This window comes from Sparus aurata, chromosome 20, assembly GCF_900880675.1.
Source record: "Sparus aurata chromosome 20, fSpaAur1.1, whole genome shotgun sequence".
Taxonomy (NCBI): domain Eukaryota; kingdom Metazoa; phylum Chordata; class Actinopteri; order Spariformes; family Sparidae; genus Sparus; species Sparus aurata.
In genome coordinates, this window is record NC_044206.1 from 2749684 (window position 1) to 2769969 (window position 20286).

A 20286-nucleotide genomic window follows, 5' to 3' on the forward strand; every position below is an offset into this window, starting at 1 on the left:
ATCTCATAAATGTATAGTTGTAAATGTGCACATCTCCCTCTCTGCTCACCCTGAAGGTACAGTCCACAGCAGGTTTCATTTCACATCATGTCACTGGATACAAGGTGGCCACAGGACATACTGTACAACACATCCATTAATCTTATTTTCATCAACAATAATTCAGAACAGCGGTGCAGAGGGAGAAACAATAAAGAGTACTGGATAATTTCTAAGCACAATGATGCAACGGACTGAACACGAGTGGCCCTCTTGTTACAGAGTCATTTTAAAGAATAAGCCTTTCTGAAGGCAACATTGTGTAATTGTTGTTGTTTTGTGGCTGATTGTTTACAAAGCTGATCATCTGTAACCAAAATATATGTACAGATATACAAAAACTTGTACAGGATAAACAGAATTTTCACACGCGAAGCTTTATCAGCGTTAATGGGCCAGTCATTGCGGGACTTCTGTGTCATCCCGGTCTCACCCACTAGCAAAATTCAAAACTACATTTCCCATGTTCCACTTCGTGGGAGCGACCGTAAACAGAAGATTACGGAAACAAAAGAGGTTTTATAAAAACACAAAACACAAACACATCCCGGGTTGTCGAAGTACTCCAGGAACAAACTACATCCACTGACTTCGCTTCTGTCAACAGAAGTTGAGATAAAGAACGAGTAAAAGTGAGTCGAGGACCGATCCGCTCCAGTCAACATGGCACTGAAGAGAATACAGAAGGTATGTTTGATTAGCTAGCCATGGTTGTCAGCTAACAGCAGCGTTAGCTAAGTGGCTCAGCGAATGCTAGTGTTAGGATTCATTTCTGAAAAAAGGTTTGTCAACGAAGATTCAACCCTATATCCGCATTAAAACAACTTCCGGCTAACTTTAGAAGGTTTTTGGAGTTAATTTGTGCGTTGACACCTTTCGGCACAGGTAGCGCACAGTCAACGACAACTTTAAAGTTTCGTCCTGTCGCTAACAAATGGCTCAGTGGGTTTTGTGGCTGCTCTGCTGCCTCCATGTCACTATTGTGACTGTTGTAGACGCTGTCACATTCCTGGTCCTGGCCTAAACGACTCGCACTCTCTCTACACTCGCCCCGGGTTAAATGTCCTCTATAACACGCATCAGCATTTAGCAATGACGCGTGATACTCGATTTACTTTAGTCCCCTTTCACACTGGCACCTTTTAGTACCGGTGTTAGGGGTTAACATGCTACTATGTTAGCTGGCGACGTTTATCTGAATGTGTGTGTGGTTGACGTAGCTACAGCAGATGTTGAAAACAGGAAGATAATACGTAGCTGTCCTCATTAATGCCTCTTTGTTCAGTTTTTAATTAAACGCAGCAGATTCAACTTTGGAGTCTGTCTGAGGAAACGTGTCACGTACTAACACTCCCTGTCCCTGTCTGAACTGTGCTTGTGTTTACGGAAGATGGAAACAGGAAAGATGTGTGTCTCCCTCATAAAGTTTTTGAATTCACCTGTTTGTCTGGTGGAGCCTGTCAGAGGAAACATGCATTAAAAGACATGTCATAAAAGTAACAAATGCAAAGGTCCATATATTTTAAGTGATGGAAAAGAAGTAACATGACCTGAACCAACACAGTGTGTCACCAAATCATCAAAATGAACCATTTATCTATCATCTTTAAAGTTATGTTATAGACTATTTAATACATGTCTTCAGTATAGAGTGTGAGAAACACATAAGAAGCTAGAAAATAATTTCTTGTTCAGATAACCTACTACCTGCTGCCAAAAGAACGCAACAACTGGACAAAACCAAAATACTTTGAAGAATTTCCTGCTCATGACAGATTATCAGTTATAGAAAACAGGCACTATATGGCCAGAAGTATAAATACAATGTTACGTCCACATGTGATCATCACTGAGCCGATGTGGGATCTTCAAACTTCAGTATTCCGTGTTTACATGTGCACTTCAGTTTTTAATTACGTGTTGTTCTAACTGCAGACACAGTGTGGTTGATCTGGCTGCCTTTTAGAAATGGCTTTATATATGATATATGACTTGCAGATATTTCACCAAAGATCAAATCCACGTTGATTTGGTGATGCACTGTGTTGGTTCAGGTCATGTTATTCCTCTCCCACATCATGAAGCTCCAACAGACAAATGGTGCATTTAAAAACTTTATTAGGGAGACAGACATCTTTCCTGTTACTTGTTTCCATCTTCCATAACAACAAGCACCGTTCAGACAGAGACGAGGGTTCAGAGTGTAAGTATATGACACATTTTTTATGAACGTTGACAAGGACGGCTACGTATTCTCTTCCTGTTTTCAACATCTGCTGTAGCTACGACAACCATAGACACATTCAGATAAGGTCGACAGTTAACATAGTCCTGCGTTAATCCCAAACACCGTTACTTGCCGATTTAAGAAAACAAATTCAGGCTACCTGCATCGGAGCAGAGCCAGTAATCCCAGGATTAAAAATTGGTGTTAGCCCACTTTGGATCGTGCCAGGATTGTGTCAGTCTGAAAGTTGTCCTAGCCTGAGACTGAGAAGGGTCTAAGAATGCTGTTAGTGCAGTGTGAAAGGACTTTTAATTTAAGTGGACAACAGCCCTGTTGTATTTGATGTACTGTTGCTCTTTTGACAGTGGACAAGTCCTGCAGTGAACATTTCTTCAGAGCACACAATGCCATTCATTTCTAACTGTTTCGGTTTCTGCTGTTATTGCCAGACATAGGAACCAATGATGAAGTGAGATCAATAGGTTGGCGAGGTATGTTGAACATAAAGCCACGGTTTTCAGTGAGCCTGTGGTGGCTCTTTGTGAACCTGGCTAGATTGTTGCACATCTAATCTAGGTCCATCTAAACCACCCTAACCCTACACTCTCTACTCTGAGCAAAATACATTTTGAGCTGAGAGAATAAGTTTCATATGCAGACTTGCTGAGCCCTAAGTTAGCAATGTCATCAAACAAACCTGTAGTTACAGCAATGCCATCTGTATATATTGTGTTGTGTTAAGTTTGATATGTTTACCTCCACCTCAACTTAACAGATGTAGACAGTGGTGTGTGTCTTTGCCTCCTTTTTTTTTAAATCAACAATGAGCTTGTTGGTTTGTTGATGTAGAGTAGTATGTTGTTCTCTGTGCACCACTCCATTTTTTGACATCCTCCTAATATGAATTTGGACTGTGCAATATATTGATTCAGAATCGACATTGCAATGTGCACATGCACAACAGTCACATCACAGGACAAATAAAAGCCCTGCATTGAAAATGTTACCAAAGTCAATGTAAGCGAGTATTATCAATGAAGCCTACTTAAAATATTAAAAGCACTCAATGCAGAAAAATATCCCCTGTGACTACAATATTTATACCATTAAATTGTTATTACTCATGCATTTCTTTAAAAGCAGGATTTTACTATTACAGTTGGTTAAAGGGGAAGCAAATGCTGTCACAAATGTCACCTCCAAAATCCTTGTTTTCTCCAACTAACTATACAAACCTTTTGTCTACAGACAAAACAAGTATAAGTAAAAAAAACAAACCTTGTCTTAAAAACGAGGGTTTTAGAAATATCTAACACCTAAATACACCTTCATCAACAATGTTGTCCAAAAAACCCCCAAAACAAATAAATTATTAGTAGTGGAGAAATAGAAGCATTATTGAGTGTGAAAGCTAACTTTGAAACCAGCAGTTTGCAGACAATCTTAACTTAAGGTCCACTCCTCCATCCGCTGAAGAATACAATGAGATGTGAGAGAGAGAACCAGATGGATTTTTGTTTCGTTTTTATTCCTGCCTCAAGTGGAGGAGTTGAAGTATCTTGGGGTCTTGTTCACGAGTGAGGGAAGGATGGAGCGTGAGATTGACATGCGGATCAGTGCTCGGCTGGCCTGGGAACGTCTGGGATCCTCCAGAGGAGCTAGAGGAAGTGTCCGGGGAGAGGGAAGTCTGGGTGTCCCTGCACAGGCAGCTGCCCCCGTGACCCGGCCCCGGATAAGCGGAAGAAAATGAATGGATGGATGGATGTTTTTTATGTCAGTGTTTTGGCTGATATCTGTTACCTGATATATCTTTACTCAAAAAACTTGTGTGATACACATGAAGTGAGTTGTCTTCATTTTCAATCTAAAGTTAAAAATGAGGAGCATTACATTTGATCGGTACCTGTTCAGCTGATTCATTACCAGCAATGTTTGTTCTGTATTGAACAGGAGTTGCAGGACCTGCAGAGAGACCCTCCAGCACAATGTTCTGCTGGACCAGTGGGAGATGACCGTAAGTACACACACACGTTTAATGCCAATTACACAATTTCCTCATGCTCGTATTATAAAAAACTCAGATTAAAAAAGCTACACTAAATTGGTCTATTTTATCAGATGTATGTTGCCTGCTAATGCCTAATTAATTAATTTAATTATTTATTTATACAATAATAGCATTTTTTTCAGAATTTTCCATGTCATGTGACCCAGTAACTCTAAATCAGTAACACTACTGAATGGTATCACTGCACACGACATAAAGGACTCCTATTTTTAATGTGTATGACCTCTCCATTTAATTTATCTTGACTATTTCTTAAATCAAAATGAAGCATTTTCAACCCACCTGTTGCTAACTGTTCAACTCTCACATTGGAAAGCTCTTTGACTTTATTCTTGTCTTAACTTTTCCCATCAGGCTCTGTGCCCTTTTTGAGTTTGGTAATAAAAAGGGCAAGGCAGGTGTGCACACAAACTGTAAACATGCCACGCACCAGCCTTTTTCCCCCCCGTGTCTTTAAAAATCCAGCAGCGGTGTGTAAGGTTTCCATGACGATTGTTTTGGCACCTTATATTTATTATTAGAAGGAGCTGTCATAGTTAGGGGAGAAAGATATGTCCAAAGATTCTCGTCCAGATTCTAATTCAGGGGGTTGGCGATAAAACCAGCTCTGCCGTCCTCAAGCTTTAACAGCAGCTACTTTTGGAAGCAGGCCAAATGTCAAATGATACCCATTATCCTAGCCATTGTTGGGAAAAACTGCTCCTAAATGTGACTTGGTTAAATATTTCCCTCGTATGTAACAGTAATACTTTTAGTATTACAATACCATAAACTGAACAGAATGTATTGAGTCACCACTGTAACTGAGCTGCTCGCTGCAGACTGAGAGAGCCATTGTCAGTTCAATTGTAATCCACGCTGCATTGTTTCCTCGTTAAAGACCACAAAAGTCACTTAAAAATCATCAAAAAACAGTTGTAAATGATAGGCAGGTAAGGTATTCCCCTAATATACAGTGTTTTTTTCTCTACATTTTTGTAAGAGAGTACTGAACACATTACTAAGGTCATGTGAATGATGAAGGGCTCACCTAATCCTTTAAGCACCAGAATGATTTTGGGTGCGATGTGTTCACTTATTGATGTACTGCTGAAGTGCATTTGAACAGCCCTGCAACCACTTAGAGAAAAAATGTACTGAACAACATAGTGTGTCAGTGACAAGGAGTCTTTGAACTGAACAGTAACAGACTTGACTGCACTGCGGGCCAGCAAGAATACTAAAAAACTTGACAGCCCTGCTGTGCTCAGTTACAGTTACACAACTATGACTGGACACTTAAAATTTGTGTGAGGATTTACCCAAGGGTCAATCATGATTCATTCTTCCCTTACAACTTATTTTGTGAGTGAAAGTGGAAATAGAAATGTTTTGAGAAATAAAGCAGCACACAGCGCAGAGCAAGTGTCAGAATCAGAATTCCTCTATTAGTCACACGGGGACATTTGTGCATCATTTGTTTTTATGATTAACATTTTTTATTTTATTATTTCAAAAACACCCCTAGGGCTAAATGGCATTCGTATCTCTGTAATCTCACACAAATTATCATAAATATTGGTCCAGTTGGACTTTAGCACATGACCATAAAACATGAACTAGAGTACCTTCCTCAGATTTGCATCACCAACAGTTTGATGTGGGTAATAATCCTAATCGAAATAATCGGGAAGGAGTCCAATAAAAACGATGTATAATTTGAATTGAATAAGACGTATTCTTTCATCCCTTGAAACTACTTGACATTTTTACAAATTCTGTTCCAATCTTCATCATCAAATGTCAGGTTCAGATCCTTTTCCCATGTCTTCTGCAGAGCTGAAATGTGCCCATTGCCAAGAGTCTGAATCATCATAGAATAATAGACAGCCGCCTCGTGTCCTTTTCCATAAGTCTGTATAATTTTATTATCTAGTTCTGCATTATGTATATAAATAATAAATAATTTCCCTGTCTGGGATCATTAAAATAATTCTATCTATCTATCTATCTATCTATCTATCTATCTATCTATCTATCTACCTATCTACCTGTCTATCTATCTATCTATCTATCTATTTATCTATTTATTTATTTATTTATGGGGACTGATGCAGCAGACTCAAATATCCCCACCACCATATTTCGAAGTTGCAAGTATCTATAAACGTGAGACGTAGGAACATTGAACCGCTGCACCAAATCCCCCAAAGTTTTTAAGGAACCATCACAATACAGATCCCCAAATGTGACACACCATTCTCCCACCATATCTTCCAATAGATGGGGTATTTACCAATTCGTAGTTTGGGATTTGACCAGATACTTGAAGAGGCATTTCAATAGGGATCAAATTTAAATATCTGAGCAATCTTAGTCCAAATTAAATTTAAAATGAGAGATTATTGGATGTGTTCTAGCTTTTGTATTTCATTTAATAGACAAGACTTGCATGGGTGATAGAGGGGCCATTACAGCTTGCTCCATACAGTACCACAGGGGGGCCCTTTCGGAAGGGAGAGACCTATGGGCCAGGTGCCTTAAATTAAAAGCATAATAATAAAACAGCATCTTTGGCAGCCCTAAGCGTCCTCTATCAGTTGGTCACTGTAACTTGCTGTGGTTCAAACGGGGGCGTTTACCATTCCAAATGAATACCTTGGATATCCTGTCAAACCTTTTAAAATAATAATGGGGAATTTCTAAGGGGAGGGCCTGGATAAGATAATTAAGTTTGGGAACACAGTTCATTTTCAAAACATTAACTTTACCTGCCATAGACAAATAAAAAGTTTTCCATCTCTCAACATCACAAGAAATTGGATCAAAATTAACTTTGATCAGATCTTTCAGCTGTCAAGGAAATCAGATACATAATACCTTGCTGAGGCCACTGAAGTACACCTGGGTGGAAGGTAGTGGAGGGGCAATAAGCTGTTAAAGGGAGTGCCTCGGACTTGGACCAATTCACCCTGTCGCCAGAGAATTTGGAAAATGAGTTTATGATACTAAGAAGACATGGTATAGATCTGCTGGGGTCGGACACCAGTAATAAGATGTCATTGGCACAAAGCTTCAATTTATGTGCCATCCCACCTACAGTAATACTCGGGAAGTCAGTCGCCCCACGTATAGCTGCTGCAAGAGGCTCAATTGCTAGACAAAAGAGCAAAGGAGACAGGGGCGAACCCTGCCTGGTTCCTCTACCCAACGTAAAATAATCTGAGACCAGCCCATTAGTCTGCACTGCTGCTTGTGGGTCCTTATAAAATACATGAATCCATTATATAAAGGTAATACCAAATCCAAACTCCTCTAAATTTTGAATAGATACCCCCATTCCACCATGTCAAATGCCTTTTCAGTGTCCTGAGAGATTGCTGCAACTGTTGACCGGGCGTCAGACCACATGACATCAACAAGGCGTCTAGTATTATCTGAGGAGCGACGACCACAAATGAATCCATCTTGATCAGAATGGATCAATGGCGTAGTTACCCTGTCTAAACGATTTGCTATCTATTTGCATTAATGAAATAGGACAGTAATACTTGCACTCATCCAAATCCTTACCTTTCTTAGGAACTAGACTAATAAGGGCCTGTCTCAGAGTTGGTGGTAGTATACCCCTCTCCAGCGCTTCCTTATACACCTCCGGTAAAGGTGAAGCTAGCTCTGTTGCAAAGCTCTTAAAAAATTCCCCAGTAAAGCCATCGGGTCCAGGTGCTTTACTTGAAGGTAAAGCCTTGATTACCCCTTTAATCTCCTCAATAGTAATACCTGAGTCTAGAAAATCCCTCTGTTCCTCTGTCAATTTTGGAAGTCGTAGTGGTTCTATAACCTTGAATGAATGAATTTCTTCTTCACTAGAGGTAGATGTCGAACTATAGAGATTACTATAAAATTCTTTAAAGGCCTGATTAATATCTACAGTTGCAGTAAGCAGGTCCCCGACCGGCGACCTAACAGCAGGAATAGTGGAGGCCAACTCCCTCTGTTTTATATAATTGGCAAGCAATTTTCCTGCTTTGTCTCCTGACTCAAAATATGTTTGTCTAGCCCTAAATAAATTAAATTCAACCTTTTGGGTTATTATATTATTATACTGATATTTTGACTTTGTCAGTTTTCTCATCCCGTCCTGTGTCACTTGTTGCTTCAACTCTGTTTCAGCCTGTTTAATTATATTTTCCAATTCTAGCAACTCCCGTGTTTTACTTTTCTTATGTATGATGTGTGTGTGATAATACGTCCCCTTATCACAGCCTTTAGAGCCTCCCACGGAACTCCCGCGGATGATACAGAATGCCAATTGATCTCCAAATAATTATTTAGTTCTGTCCTGAGCCGCTCTACATTTACAGGGTCCTGCAGAAGTGACGAGTTCAGACTAGGGATGGGCAATGATTTTCGATTATTCGAATAGTTGTTAAATCATAAATATTTGATACCCCGTGAAAAAATATCATCGCACGGCCACCGGACAGCATAGCGAGCTTGTCTTTAATTACAGCCACCTGAGTGCACAGTAGTCACTCACAGTAACTTCAGTGAGTTCGCGGTTCGCGCAGGTGGAGTCTCATCATCACGATGATCTCACGTGAAAGCCTCTCAAACAGCAGCAGCGTCTCAAAACTGAAGAACGAAACTTACAGCACAGCGAGCGAGCTCAGCCGGTTTCGATATGATACGTAACTGACTTATGTGGTAGGATTTAGTCCGGTAAAGTTGGAAATATATTCACAGATACGAACTTCCCGGATCAATAACTCATAAGTGAAACCTTGTTAAAACACAAACGACGGCTCTTTCCTACCGTAGTACGGTAGACAACGAGCTACAACCGTATTTTCATCTAAACGAGCGTCTGGACATTAACTCTGGTCTGTATGGTCAGCTAGCTGTGAGACGAGGGCGCAGGGACCGTCTACAAAGTGCAGCACTGAAAAGAGAAACTACAAAAAATATTCAATAACTTCACTATTATTCAGAGTGTAGTGTCACCAAAATCACACCACACATCAGTGGTCTCCTGCTGGTTATTCTACAATGTTTTTGTTTAGAAAAAATGTGCTTTGCCATAATTTTGAGGAATTTCTATTTGGGAGAAATATTCAATAACACTGATATTCAGTGTGGTGTCACAAAACTCACCTCACTCTAACCCTACTTAACAAAAACTGTTTTGTAATGTAACATTAACTTGATATTGGTATTTAAAAAATGTTTTAATACATAATCCATGTCTTATTATAAATTAGGATGTTATGGTATCAGTCTAAAGGGAAATCAACACATTTTACTCAGTGGCCTTTGTGCCCCTGACAAAAAAAAAAAGTGAAGGCCAAATGGACTTGCCCCTAAAATGACGAAATTCCCACCCACATGTCATATTTGGCTTTGACTTTGACTGAACATTTGCTCTCACTTTGCATAAAAATATCGGGATATAGATCGTATATCGATATTCAGCCTAAATATATCGGGATATGACTATTAGTCCATATCGCCCAGCCCTAGTAGGATGGCAACAACTCAGTCCATCAGTGCTCACTGCATAGTGTCAATGAAAGCCATGGCTCTCAGGGGACAGTCAAAAGCCTTCACACCCTCGCCGGTCTCGATTCTCAGCTTAGCCGGGAACAGCATCCTGAAACTAACCCCCCGCTCATGTAGTTTTTTCTTGCAATCCCTGAATTTGTTGTGTTTCATCTGAGTGGCTCTGGAGAAGTCGGGGAAGAGCAAAATAGTAGTGTTTACCCAACTCAGCTTGCCTTTATTCCTCGCTGCTCGCAACACCTCGTCCCGGTCTGCCGATCTCATAAACCTGGCCAGTATTGGTCTGGGTCCGTCTCGCTGGCCAGCGAACCGATGTGCCAGCTCAATCTCTCGTCTCCCCTCTATGTTCAGCAAATTTGGCAACAGCTCTTCCAAAAATCCCACCACATCTCCTGCCTCTTTGCCCTCCGGAAAGCCGACGAAGCTTACATTGTTGTGTCTCAAACGATTCTCCATGTCTTCCAATTTGTCCCATATCTGTCCGACATCTGTTTTGCTAGCTGGCGGGTTAGCTTGCCACTCCTGCTCGACTCTTTCCAAGTACTCGACTCGGTTCTCCATGTCATCCTGTCTCGTAATTAGGGCTGAAAGTTTAGACTCAACCGACGTGGTGGTACGACATATGTCTGCCAGCCCCCCCAGGTCTTCAGAAATATTTGTTAGTGCTGAGTATATATCTTGAGCTATGTCGTTAGCTTGTTGCTGCTCGGGCTCGTCAGCTCCATCTTGACCTTGCATCATGGCGTCGGCCCTGTGCGACCGTAAATGACGTTTAATATCTCCACAGGCCGCAGACTTCGAAAGTTTCAACATTTGTGCATCCTCTTTAAGCAAAAACCAGTATGCTGGATGGTAGTATCTCTGGCGTAAATGTTTAAAATGGTGAAGGCAGCAATGCAGTGCGGAGCGCCCTACTCCGTGGCTTCTTCTTGCATCGCGTCACGTGACTCACCTCACATTTGTGCATCATTTAGACTGAGGCAGTTGTCATTTTCCTTCCTTTCCACCCACCTGTGCGCCCCTGCGTGTGTAGGTCTTAAAATGAGGTGTGGTCAGGTGCACTGATGGTGGATTGCTATCTTGAGGCAGCAGAAGACGACAGCATCACAGACCAACAAAGATCTGGTCTAAAGTCAAACCGCAGTCTGTTTCCTGATATTTAAAGGACACATTAGATGCTCCTTCACAGGCAGGCTCACACCGTTCATACACTCTGATTTTATGATTATGAGGCTGCTTTCAGTTATTTTAAACATTTCCATGAACACAGTCATGTACTGTAACAAACATCGTGGCACATTTGATCAGCTGAACTAAAAGCTGTAGTTATAAACTCCAAAGGAAACCAGTCAGCAGTTTTAAATAATCAATGAAGTTTATCAGCTGTTCCTTGTGCACAGTTATGTAGAGATAGCTATATACTTTCCGCTGCTGGAGGATCACTGCAGGTAATGTCATTAATATTTTGTTCACGAAGGACGTGGTTTTCTGCTCTCATCCCGCCGTTATTTATTGAGATGATTTTTATGACCCGTTCCACCTGATCCAAAGACTGAGAATCGCGCACATACAGAGGGACCCGCAGCAGCGCTCCTCCTCCTCAGTTTAATATCTGTGTATTTTTTCATATGCAGCCCAAAAAGAATTGTTGATGATGATTGTGAAGCAGCGGGGCAGAGGGTCCAGAAGCACCTGGCTCTTAAAGTGAATGAGAGAAAAAACACACCCATGGCTACTTAAGATTATGATACCACCTCTTTGCGCCGTGTACTGCACTTTGCACCCAGGTTATCCACCGTTTAACCAGCAAACTTGGACACATCCTAAAAACCCTTGCGAGCTGCACTGTAGTCAAAATAGGGCCCAATGTGTTGTAACTGATGGATGGTGGGTCATGAACATTGTGACATGCACAGCTGACTTTCTCCTTTGTCTCTCTCTTTCTCCCTTAATTGCTTCAAGTGTTTCATTGGCAGGCGACCATAATGGGTCCGGTGAGTATCATGCTATCACACAGTCTCCTGTAATTGTGCTGTATTAGAAATACTGCTGGAGTAACGATTAAGACCACCATGGGGACATAAAAAAGTTTCAAGGGAATTAAAATAACTTAAAAAGTTGTATTTAGCCCCAAAGCGATATTTAGCAAGATCTGTGGCACTCAGTTTTTTATGCAGGACCAAATAACTTCTCAATAGAGCTGATTAATACTAGACAGAATCGAAATGTGGTCGTTTTAGCGTGAATTGTTTTACTGACAGAGATGTCTCATATGTCTTTATATCAGGGTGACAGTCCTTACCAAGGAGGAGTTTTCTTTCTCACAATCCACTTCCCCACCGACTACCCATTTAAGCCACCAAAGGTAAGCCCTGGTTTGGTTTCTCAAGGCTTTGTTCTGCCATATTGTAGAATGTATCTTGGGTGTTGGGCTGTCAGGAAACCCTCTAGTCCTGCAAACATCTGATATGTTATAAATTATGTGAGCATAATTTTCCTACATAATCCATTACCATCATTAAATGTACAAACCTGAAGGTTACTATCAAGCTAAATCATTGGCCTCTTGCTAAAATGCCCTGTGTCATCAAATAAACAATGTTATTCCTTCATACAGTATATAACTTATTTTGATCTCCCATTTCTGTTTTAAACATCATAAAATATAGACCATATAGTCGCTTCCCGGTACACAACTGGTGGTTGATTTGCCTTGCTGAAGTTGGCAAACTCGTCAGTTTCTGTGGCCATTGTCATCTGTAACTGTAACATAAAAGCTATAAGTGTAAAGGTTTAAAGGATAGTTAAACAAGGTCGTCTGACCTGTCTGATGTTTCTGCTGTGCTTTCTTTTCAGTTTTTGCCATATTTCCTCTCTGTCCTCTTTCCTCCGAATGTGGCAACCAGCTTTACTTGGTTCTCAATAAGAAGCTGTTTTGGTTGTTAGTGGCTGTTACAAATGTAATCTTGGCTTTAAGATCTTTAACTCGACTTCACTGTTGCAGACTTTGCCTACGGTTACAGTACAGGGGCATACATTGAGTAGGGATGGGCATTTCAGGCAAAAATGCTATTCGGTAGCATGGGAACTATTCGATGATTGTTCCAAGATCTGCTGTTTGTATGTACTGTAGCATATAGCAGCACTTTTAAATATTGGCCTCAACCAAAGCCTGTAATAATGTAATGCCACCAGGTTATTTCCAGGCACCAGTAAAAACAAGGGGGAAAAACAGCGAAAAAAAGTCACTTGAACTATCTCAAATTCTTCTAATCTTGTGAATGTTTGAAAATCATGATGCATCCCTAAGATGTATAGCTCAGAACCCCTGTGTCACAGGTGTCTGGTTATACAGTCTCATCAGTTAATCCAACCTTTCCCCTGTGTCCATATAGCATTTATTTGAGTTTGTTTATTTGCAGAATGCTTGTAGGGCATTGGGATGAAACACTTGTGTGGTTAGAGAAATAACTTGCATTATTTTTTATTGACAGTAGCTACGCAGGTAACTTAACTCTTTGTTAACAGAAGGCTGACAATGCTCGGGGTATAATACCTGTTGGTTGTTGCTATAATGTGAATTATGTAATCGGGTGTCACCATTGTAAATAGCACCAAATGTTCTAAGTAGGAACCCACCTTTGCAGGTGTTTCTACCCGGAAGGTTAATATTTTCTGACTGCTGTCGCTGAGTGTCGCTGTCTGTCACTGATGCTGAGGCAGCTTGTTGCTGCATTAAAGTTATTATCATTGTGTTTGCAAAGGAGAATTATGTTGTTTGAATATCATGAAGAACATATGTAATAGGCAATAAATGCACTGAGTGTTCAAGAAAGAAACATTGTCTTGAAGCATAAATCAGTCAGTAACAAAGTAATTAGCGTGTCAATTGAGTCGTCTAAGCGGAGGCACCTCAATAGCTGAACAATGTTGGCTTAGCTCTTACAATAGCATTCCAATCTACTAGCAGTCTACTCCCACAAATGGGCTTTTCCTTCTCTGTTATGAGCTCAGGATACACTGATGTGGACTGAACAAGCTTGCCCTTATTTTCTTGGATACCAGGGTTGATGCTGGGTGATGAGTACCACCTAATCTAAAATTGGTTGATTGGTTGTATGAAGTGATCACACAAAAAAATGGAAACCTTCAGGAATGTGGCTGCAGGCTACCACATGCGTTCTCCATTCACGAGGAACAATTGGCACTCAGAAAAAAAAGCCGTCAACCGGGGGACGGACGGACGCTCGTCACTGTCACCCGCGGAGTAGAGCGGCGCTAACCTAGCGGTATAGCGGCGCAGCGCCGCTGTTCCACCGTCTGGGGAGAACCCTGGTCTTGTAACAGTGCATTTTTGGTTATTGTCTTCATGAGCTCTTCTTAAAGAAAGTACACAATAAAACACATCATGAAATAAACAATCCAATATGTAATATAGTTGCATAATATGTTGTTGTTGTCCTAGCCCTTTGTCATATACGCATTTGTTTAATTTCAAATGGGGACAACAGGTTTTAATGAGAGTCGAGCTGAATGAGGTGAATGAGAAGATGTTGTGACTGTACAGTGTTTTAATACTTTAATTTGTGTTCACAACAATCCCAGTTTCCTCTCTTGATTTGGAAGGTCCCACCAGGGAGAAGTGACCAAGAAAATCATAAACAGCATACATGGTTCTCCCCAGACTGTGGAATAATGGCGCTGAGCTGCTATACTGCTAGCTCGGCGCCAGTATACTCATTTTCAAATTAAGGGTGTTTATTTCCTATTTCCCCTGATGATTTTGCTCAAATCTCGATGATTTTGCTCAAATCTATAGGGCCCTATGATTTCCGCGATCACGAAATCGCAGACGAATTAGCAGAATTGGCCGATTAAAACGGAATCGGGGAATATCGCGAAATTTGTCATAATTTCACTGAAACGTTGTTTTCGTGTGGAAGAGGAGCGTATGTCTGTGGAAAACTTCACAGAGGGAAACAATTCTGGGTGGCACAACAAGCCCCCTCCACAGACTGAATTCCCCCGTCAAAACAACTGTAAGCATGGCGAAGAGGCTGTCCGCGGCTCCGTCTTCATCGGCGAAAAAACTCAGAAACTCGGCATTAACCCCTCAGTACAGAGCCAAGCCCCCGAACGACTTGTATGTGTCAGGTGAACTGTTGTTTTGCAAAGAAGCAGACCTGAGGAATCATAATTAAAGTTGTTATGCGTGAGAGTTAGCCACCTGTCCGATTCATATTATCGGCATATAATACCAGAGTGACTGTTAACTGCTGCTAACAGTAGCTGCTGTTAGCTAACTAGCCCCGTTAGCCACAGCCCTCTTAGCTGACTCTGCCTGGGCTGGGAGCTCAGAGGACAGGGGGATGGTTGGAGTTTTCACTGCTAGCTGGTTAGTATGCTAACTTGACATAACATCACGAGTATAATTTCTCATTTTGTTGGTCATCTTTGCTAATTTTTTTAATATTTACAACTTAAATTTTCAGAACAATTTTGGTATGCAAACATTTACTGGATCTGCCTGAGAGCTGACTATGTTTTTATTCAATGAAACTCAAATGAAACCCATAAAAACGCAAAATATACTACTGTATGAAGACATGATGAAGTCAAAATGTTTTTGATGCACTTTAATGTACTGTACGGTACAGTATTGAGGAAATGTGTTTGTCACCTCAAACTTCTCAAATTTCTATTTAATTTATGGACATTTTAGTCATTTACATTAAAAACACACTGTTTTTGGTCGTATGATAAGAGATTCCCAAAAATTAAAATGGAAAAAACGGAATTTGGGAAAAAATAAATTGGAATTTGGGAAAAAATAAAACAGATTTTATAGGGCCCTAAATCTATCGGAATACGTTGGTTTACAATAAATAACATTCTATTCTATTATAAGAAGAACTTGGTGTTGGACATTTTCTTTGATGAATAAGATGTCTCTGTAAGTGGTATATTTAGAGAAGACTGAAGGCTGAAGTTGCAGTCAACATCCTAGAGCTTCCTCCTACGGGGGGGGGGGACCCCCCCGGCGTTGCATGCCACTGACGGTGAAATTTGAAAACAGCAACACTATACTAAAAATTTCTGTGGAGAACCCTGGCATACTTTACTATGACTAAAGTTGCTTTTTGAAATGGTCACATTCATGATAATGTTTTCATCAATGCACTATGCCTGGACTGTAACAACTCTAGAGCCATATTTGGACAGAGCCTCTTGCTACTAACACTTGTATAGAAGCATGAAAGTACATCTTCTCTGCTTATACAGACCAGTGTAAATAACATGTGTTTTTATTTACAGGTAGCATTTACAACAAAGATTTATCACCCAAATATAAATAGCAATGGGAGTATCTGTTTGGACATTCTACGGTCACAGTGGTCTCCAGCACTAACAGTGTCTAAAGGTAACTACTGTCTCCATCTGCTTTCACTGTGTCAAATGTAACTGCAACAACAACCATATGTCAGTTTTAAATGCTGCCTGTTTTTTAAGAGGCAACAATTTTTAATAAACCCAATAGTGGCTGTGAAGTCACTGATGAAGTAACCTCTTAAGTGTAGTGTAGCCTTTTCCGTGCTACTGTGAGTTGTCTCAGCACGCACCAAGCACACAGTACTGGGTGTAATTCTCTTTTATTGATCAACACCACCAAATACACAATCATACAAACACAGTGACTAAACGCGGCTCGTGCGTCTCGCATCCTGCAGCTGCTCTCCTGTGCACCTCCCATGCATCCTCCATCTGAGGTCCAGCATGCTTCTGCATATAAAGGGAGACAGTGATTAGTAACCAGGTGCCAGCTCTGTCAATCACTCACCTGGCGCTGCTCTCCTGAGCCCTCTCTACCTCTCTCTCTCTCCCGCAGCTGCGCCTCGACCACACTCACCTCCACATGTATAATATTATAATTTAAAGCCTCTTTAATCTCAGCGTATTTGACAAAACTGTTGTGTACAGTGATTCAATTAGTGGAATCCATATTCAGTTGCTTGCTTACAGTTTTTTGAGCATACATGCATGCATACATACACAAAAATACCTCACTACAGTTAAACTCCCACTCCTGAAATGATGAGTGTGAGTGAAGATTGAAGATTACACCATTAGGATTTCTGAATAGCTTTGTATACTGTAATACTGCCCAAATTATATCAACTGCCAGTTTAAAACTGCTTGTGCAGTATAATCCAAGTCTCATTTATTTAGCTGTTTGCTCAACACTTCCAAAAAAACCTTGCTAATTAAATCCTTTCTAGATAAAAGCCTGAGGGCAAACTAATACTATACACCCAACCAGCAACAACTGAAGTCAGTCATGTCAAGCTGCTGCCTGGTGGAGATCCCAACTCAGTGCTAAGCAGTCAGACTAACCCATAATAGGCCTACTGCTATGCCAACATGTATCATGACAGCCTGATAGGTAGGTAGATAGGATGTTTGTGTCTAGTCTATGCTGACCGAAGTTATCACTCTTGTTGGATCTATCAAGAGTAGGCTCAATTTAACCACATTTAATCTTCATGTAGGCTAATGTGATATTTTTGATTTATCTTTATTCCAGTTTTGTTGTCCATATGTTCGTTGCTTTGTGATCCAAACCCTGACGACCCCTTAGTTCCAGACATAGCACACATCTACAAGAACGACAAAGACAAGTGAGTATATGTACAGACTGAGGATTAACTTCAGAGCCTGTGTCCACATAATGTCTCTCTCTAGCAGAGTCTTGCTGGCAGTGCTCTTGGGAGCACTGTTTTGAAGCACTGGTGATGTGAGAGAAAAGATTCTGCATGTTGATTTAGATTGACTTAAGCTAATCATATTTTTGGTAACCAGGGTTAAAGGTAAGAAGTCCTGTCCCATCTACATTTCAGAGATTTTCAACCATAACTCTCAGAGCGGCTGCCCAAAAAAGGCAGAGTGTACTGAAAATAGATGCTTGGCCACATGATGGCGCAATTGCTCTCTCCTCATTGGGAATAATTAAAAAAGATGCTGGCATTGTAATACAATAAGCAGACCTTATTAGGACACAGGCCCCTGTTGTCTTCTAACATCACTATCAACATCAGGTGACGTGCAGTTGTCATCCACTGACTTCGCCCTCTTCTCTTCTCTCTGCAGATACAACAGACTAGCAAAAGAATGTACCCAAAAGTATGCCATGTAAAGAAAAAATAATATAAAAAAAAACATGCTGAGAATTTTTCTTTATCCTTCTTTTTTTAAGTCACAACACACTGTACATTATAGTATAGAATCATGAAGTAATCTTAGTTGAACTGTCATTACTATTCTATGGAAACCCTGAACAGCCATGGGTCAAAATTACCTCTGTTTTGCCGCAATAATGTATTAAAAATAGTTTTTCTCACAATCAAAAGTTATTTATGTCATTATCACGGAATGCATTTACCAGTTATCATGATAAAACAAAACGATGTTCCTACTTATTATTTAAAGAGATCAATAGTGCCTTGCTAGCATGTGTACACGACATCTTGACAAGTGTAGCAACTGATTTCAGCTGCAAATGTCAGATTGAGGAGTGCTCTTTATCTATCAATGCATCAGACTGAACATTTATCTTGTATGTACTTTATTAGGCACACCATGCAAACGTTGGTAGTTTTTTTTCCATAGGCCAACAAGAAGCTGTAGCCTGCTGGAGAGTAACACATTTGCTTGAGATGATTGTCACTGTATGTAAGAATGTTATTTCATCTGCCCTGTCTCTACACAGAATTAATGATTTAAGCACAAGTGTCTCACTCTTAAAAGTTCACATGGGAACAAGCATTACATTAAAACGCTATTGTTATGCCCTCATATCAAATCAACAGGTAAAGCATTCAAAAGTTCATATGGTTGACTTTGATGCTCTCAAACCAACACTATGGAGCAGTGTATGTATGTCATGATCCACTCTTATGAATGTATCATATGATAAATTATCTCCTTGTCTTGGGGGAAAAAATAAAGAGTTGTTATCTTGTGATATTGATATAAATAGGTTGGGATTCATAAAACAAAGAAAGTGTAACTCGTTATCACGGTGGAAACGGAGGAAATAAGATAGTTGACCCATAGCCACTCAGGGTCTACGTACTAACAGACCATGTCATGTACATTATTGTTATTTTTTTATCGGTGGAGAGGGTTATTTAGCAGATGTGATTGCCTGTGGTCATTTAATGGAGGCCGTTAAAAGTTTAGCATCAAGGAAATTGTATTCATGATACACAAGTTTATTAGAAATTGTTTTACAGCATTCTGTTGCCAGTCAGCAACAAGCCATTTTTCTAGAGGGGCTGAATTAAAGTACCGTTAGATGGCATACATGTGGAAAAAAAAGCTGCTCCATAACTGGATAATCCCAGATTCAGATCCATCAGCAGCCACAAAGGAAGGCACTGAACCATATGGAAATATGGAAGGATGCAAGCCAAATATGGAAACCCTCCATTCTGACATGTATGTAAAACAAAAGAATAATGACGACATCATAATGCCCCCTTTAACATGGAACCTTCAGCTCACGTCTTGGAGGTTTTTGTTGAGTTATTTTGCATCTTGTAGCAGACAAAGTTGAATGGAACAATGTGTTTCTGCAGTTGGCCTGAAAACTGAAAGCAATTCCAAGTTGAGTTATGTATTACTGTGTTCTTCATCTCTTATTATTCTTACCATTCATACTTGTATTCTTTGTATTGTATAGTATTTAAAATCTGTTGAACTCCAATATGTTTTATATTGTTTTATTTAAATTAGAGTCATCACAATATGAATCTTACATTAAAACAATGTACTCTTCGCCTGATGTTTGGTTGAATTTACACAGGCACAAAGATCAGATTTTAACTTGTATCTAAGGGTTGAATATGTTCTACTTGTTGACCTCCATTCTGTCTGTATATCCATCTATTATATGAAAAGGGTAAAATGCCATTGTCTGTCCTTGTGTAAACAGTCTCTCATGTCTGAGACCTGTGTGGCACCTTTTGTACTGAATTAAAGAATGGTACGATTTTTATGACTTAATGGTCTAGGTCCGTTATTTTTTTTTCTTCATTTTTTATGTTTTATCACAGAGCTCAATGTAAATGTGTGGACAACAGTTTGTGACTTAATGTGACATTGTATGGTTGACATCAGTGTCGTAGTCAAGACCATGTCACGACCCAGACCAGTTGGACTCCCACAAAACAAAACAAGAACACAATCTAAAGGCACAATTTTGTCAGATCCATTTATAAAATATCCTCAATTGAATAAGAATTGAATGCAAATAGCCTCTTTTATCATTGCCATATAATATAATTGAGATATGTTTTGCAGAGGTGAATTTTACTTTGTTTTTTATGAGCAATAAAATACAATCACGAAGGACCTG

At 40.1% G+C, this 20286-nt stretch overlaps 1 protein-coding gene across 1 annotated transcript; it reads left to right on the forward strand.

Moving 5' to 3' along the window:
* Positions 1-499: 499 nt before the first annotated feature.
* Positions 500-19929, forward strand: ube2d1b (ubiquitin-conjugating enzyme E2D 1b). The gene is made up of 7 exons (XM_030399683.1): positions 500-726; positions 4217-4280; positions 11835-11866; positions 12160-12237; positions 16188-16293; positions 17455-17548; positions 18018-19929. Exons 1-7 carry the CDS (start codon positions 703-705, stop codon positions 18061-18063), a joined length of 444 nt encoding a protein of 147 aa, XP_030255543.1. The 5' UTR covers positions 500-702; the 3' UTR covers positions 18064-19929.
* The last annotated feature ends 357 nt before the right edge of the window (positions 19930-20286 follow it).

Excerpts from the sequence above, each read along its gene's own strand:
- ube2d1b (XM_030399683.1), top strand. The coding sequence starts at position 703 with ATGGCACTGAAGAGAATACAGAAG. Across the intron at positions 12,238-16,187 it reads ACCCATTTAAGCCACCAAAG|GTAGCATTTACAACAAAGAT; the intron begins GTAAGCCCTGGT and ends TTTTATTTACAG. Across the intron at positions 17,549-18,017 it reads TACAAGAACGACAAAGACAA|ATACAACAGACTAGCAAAAG; the intron begins GTGAGTATATGT and ends TTCTCTCTGCAG.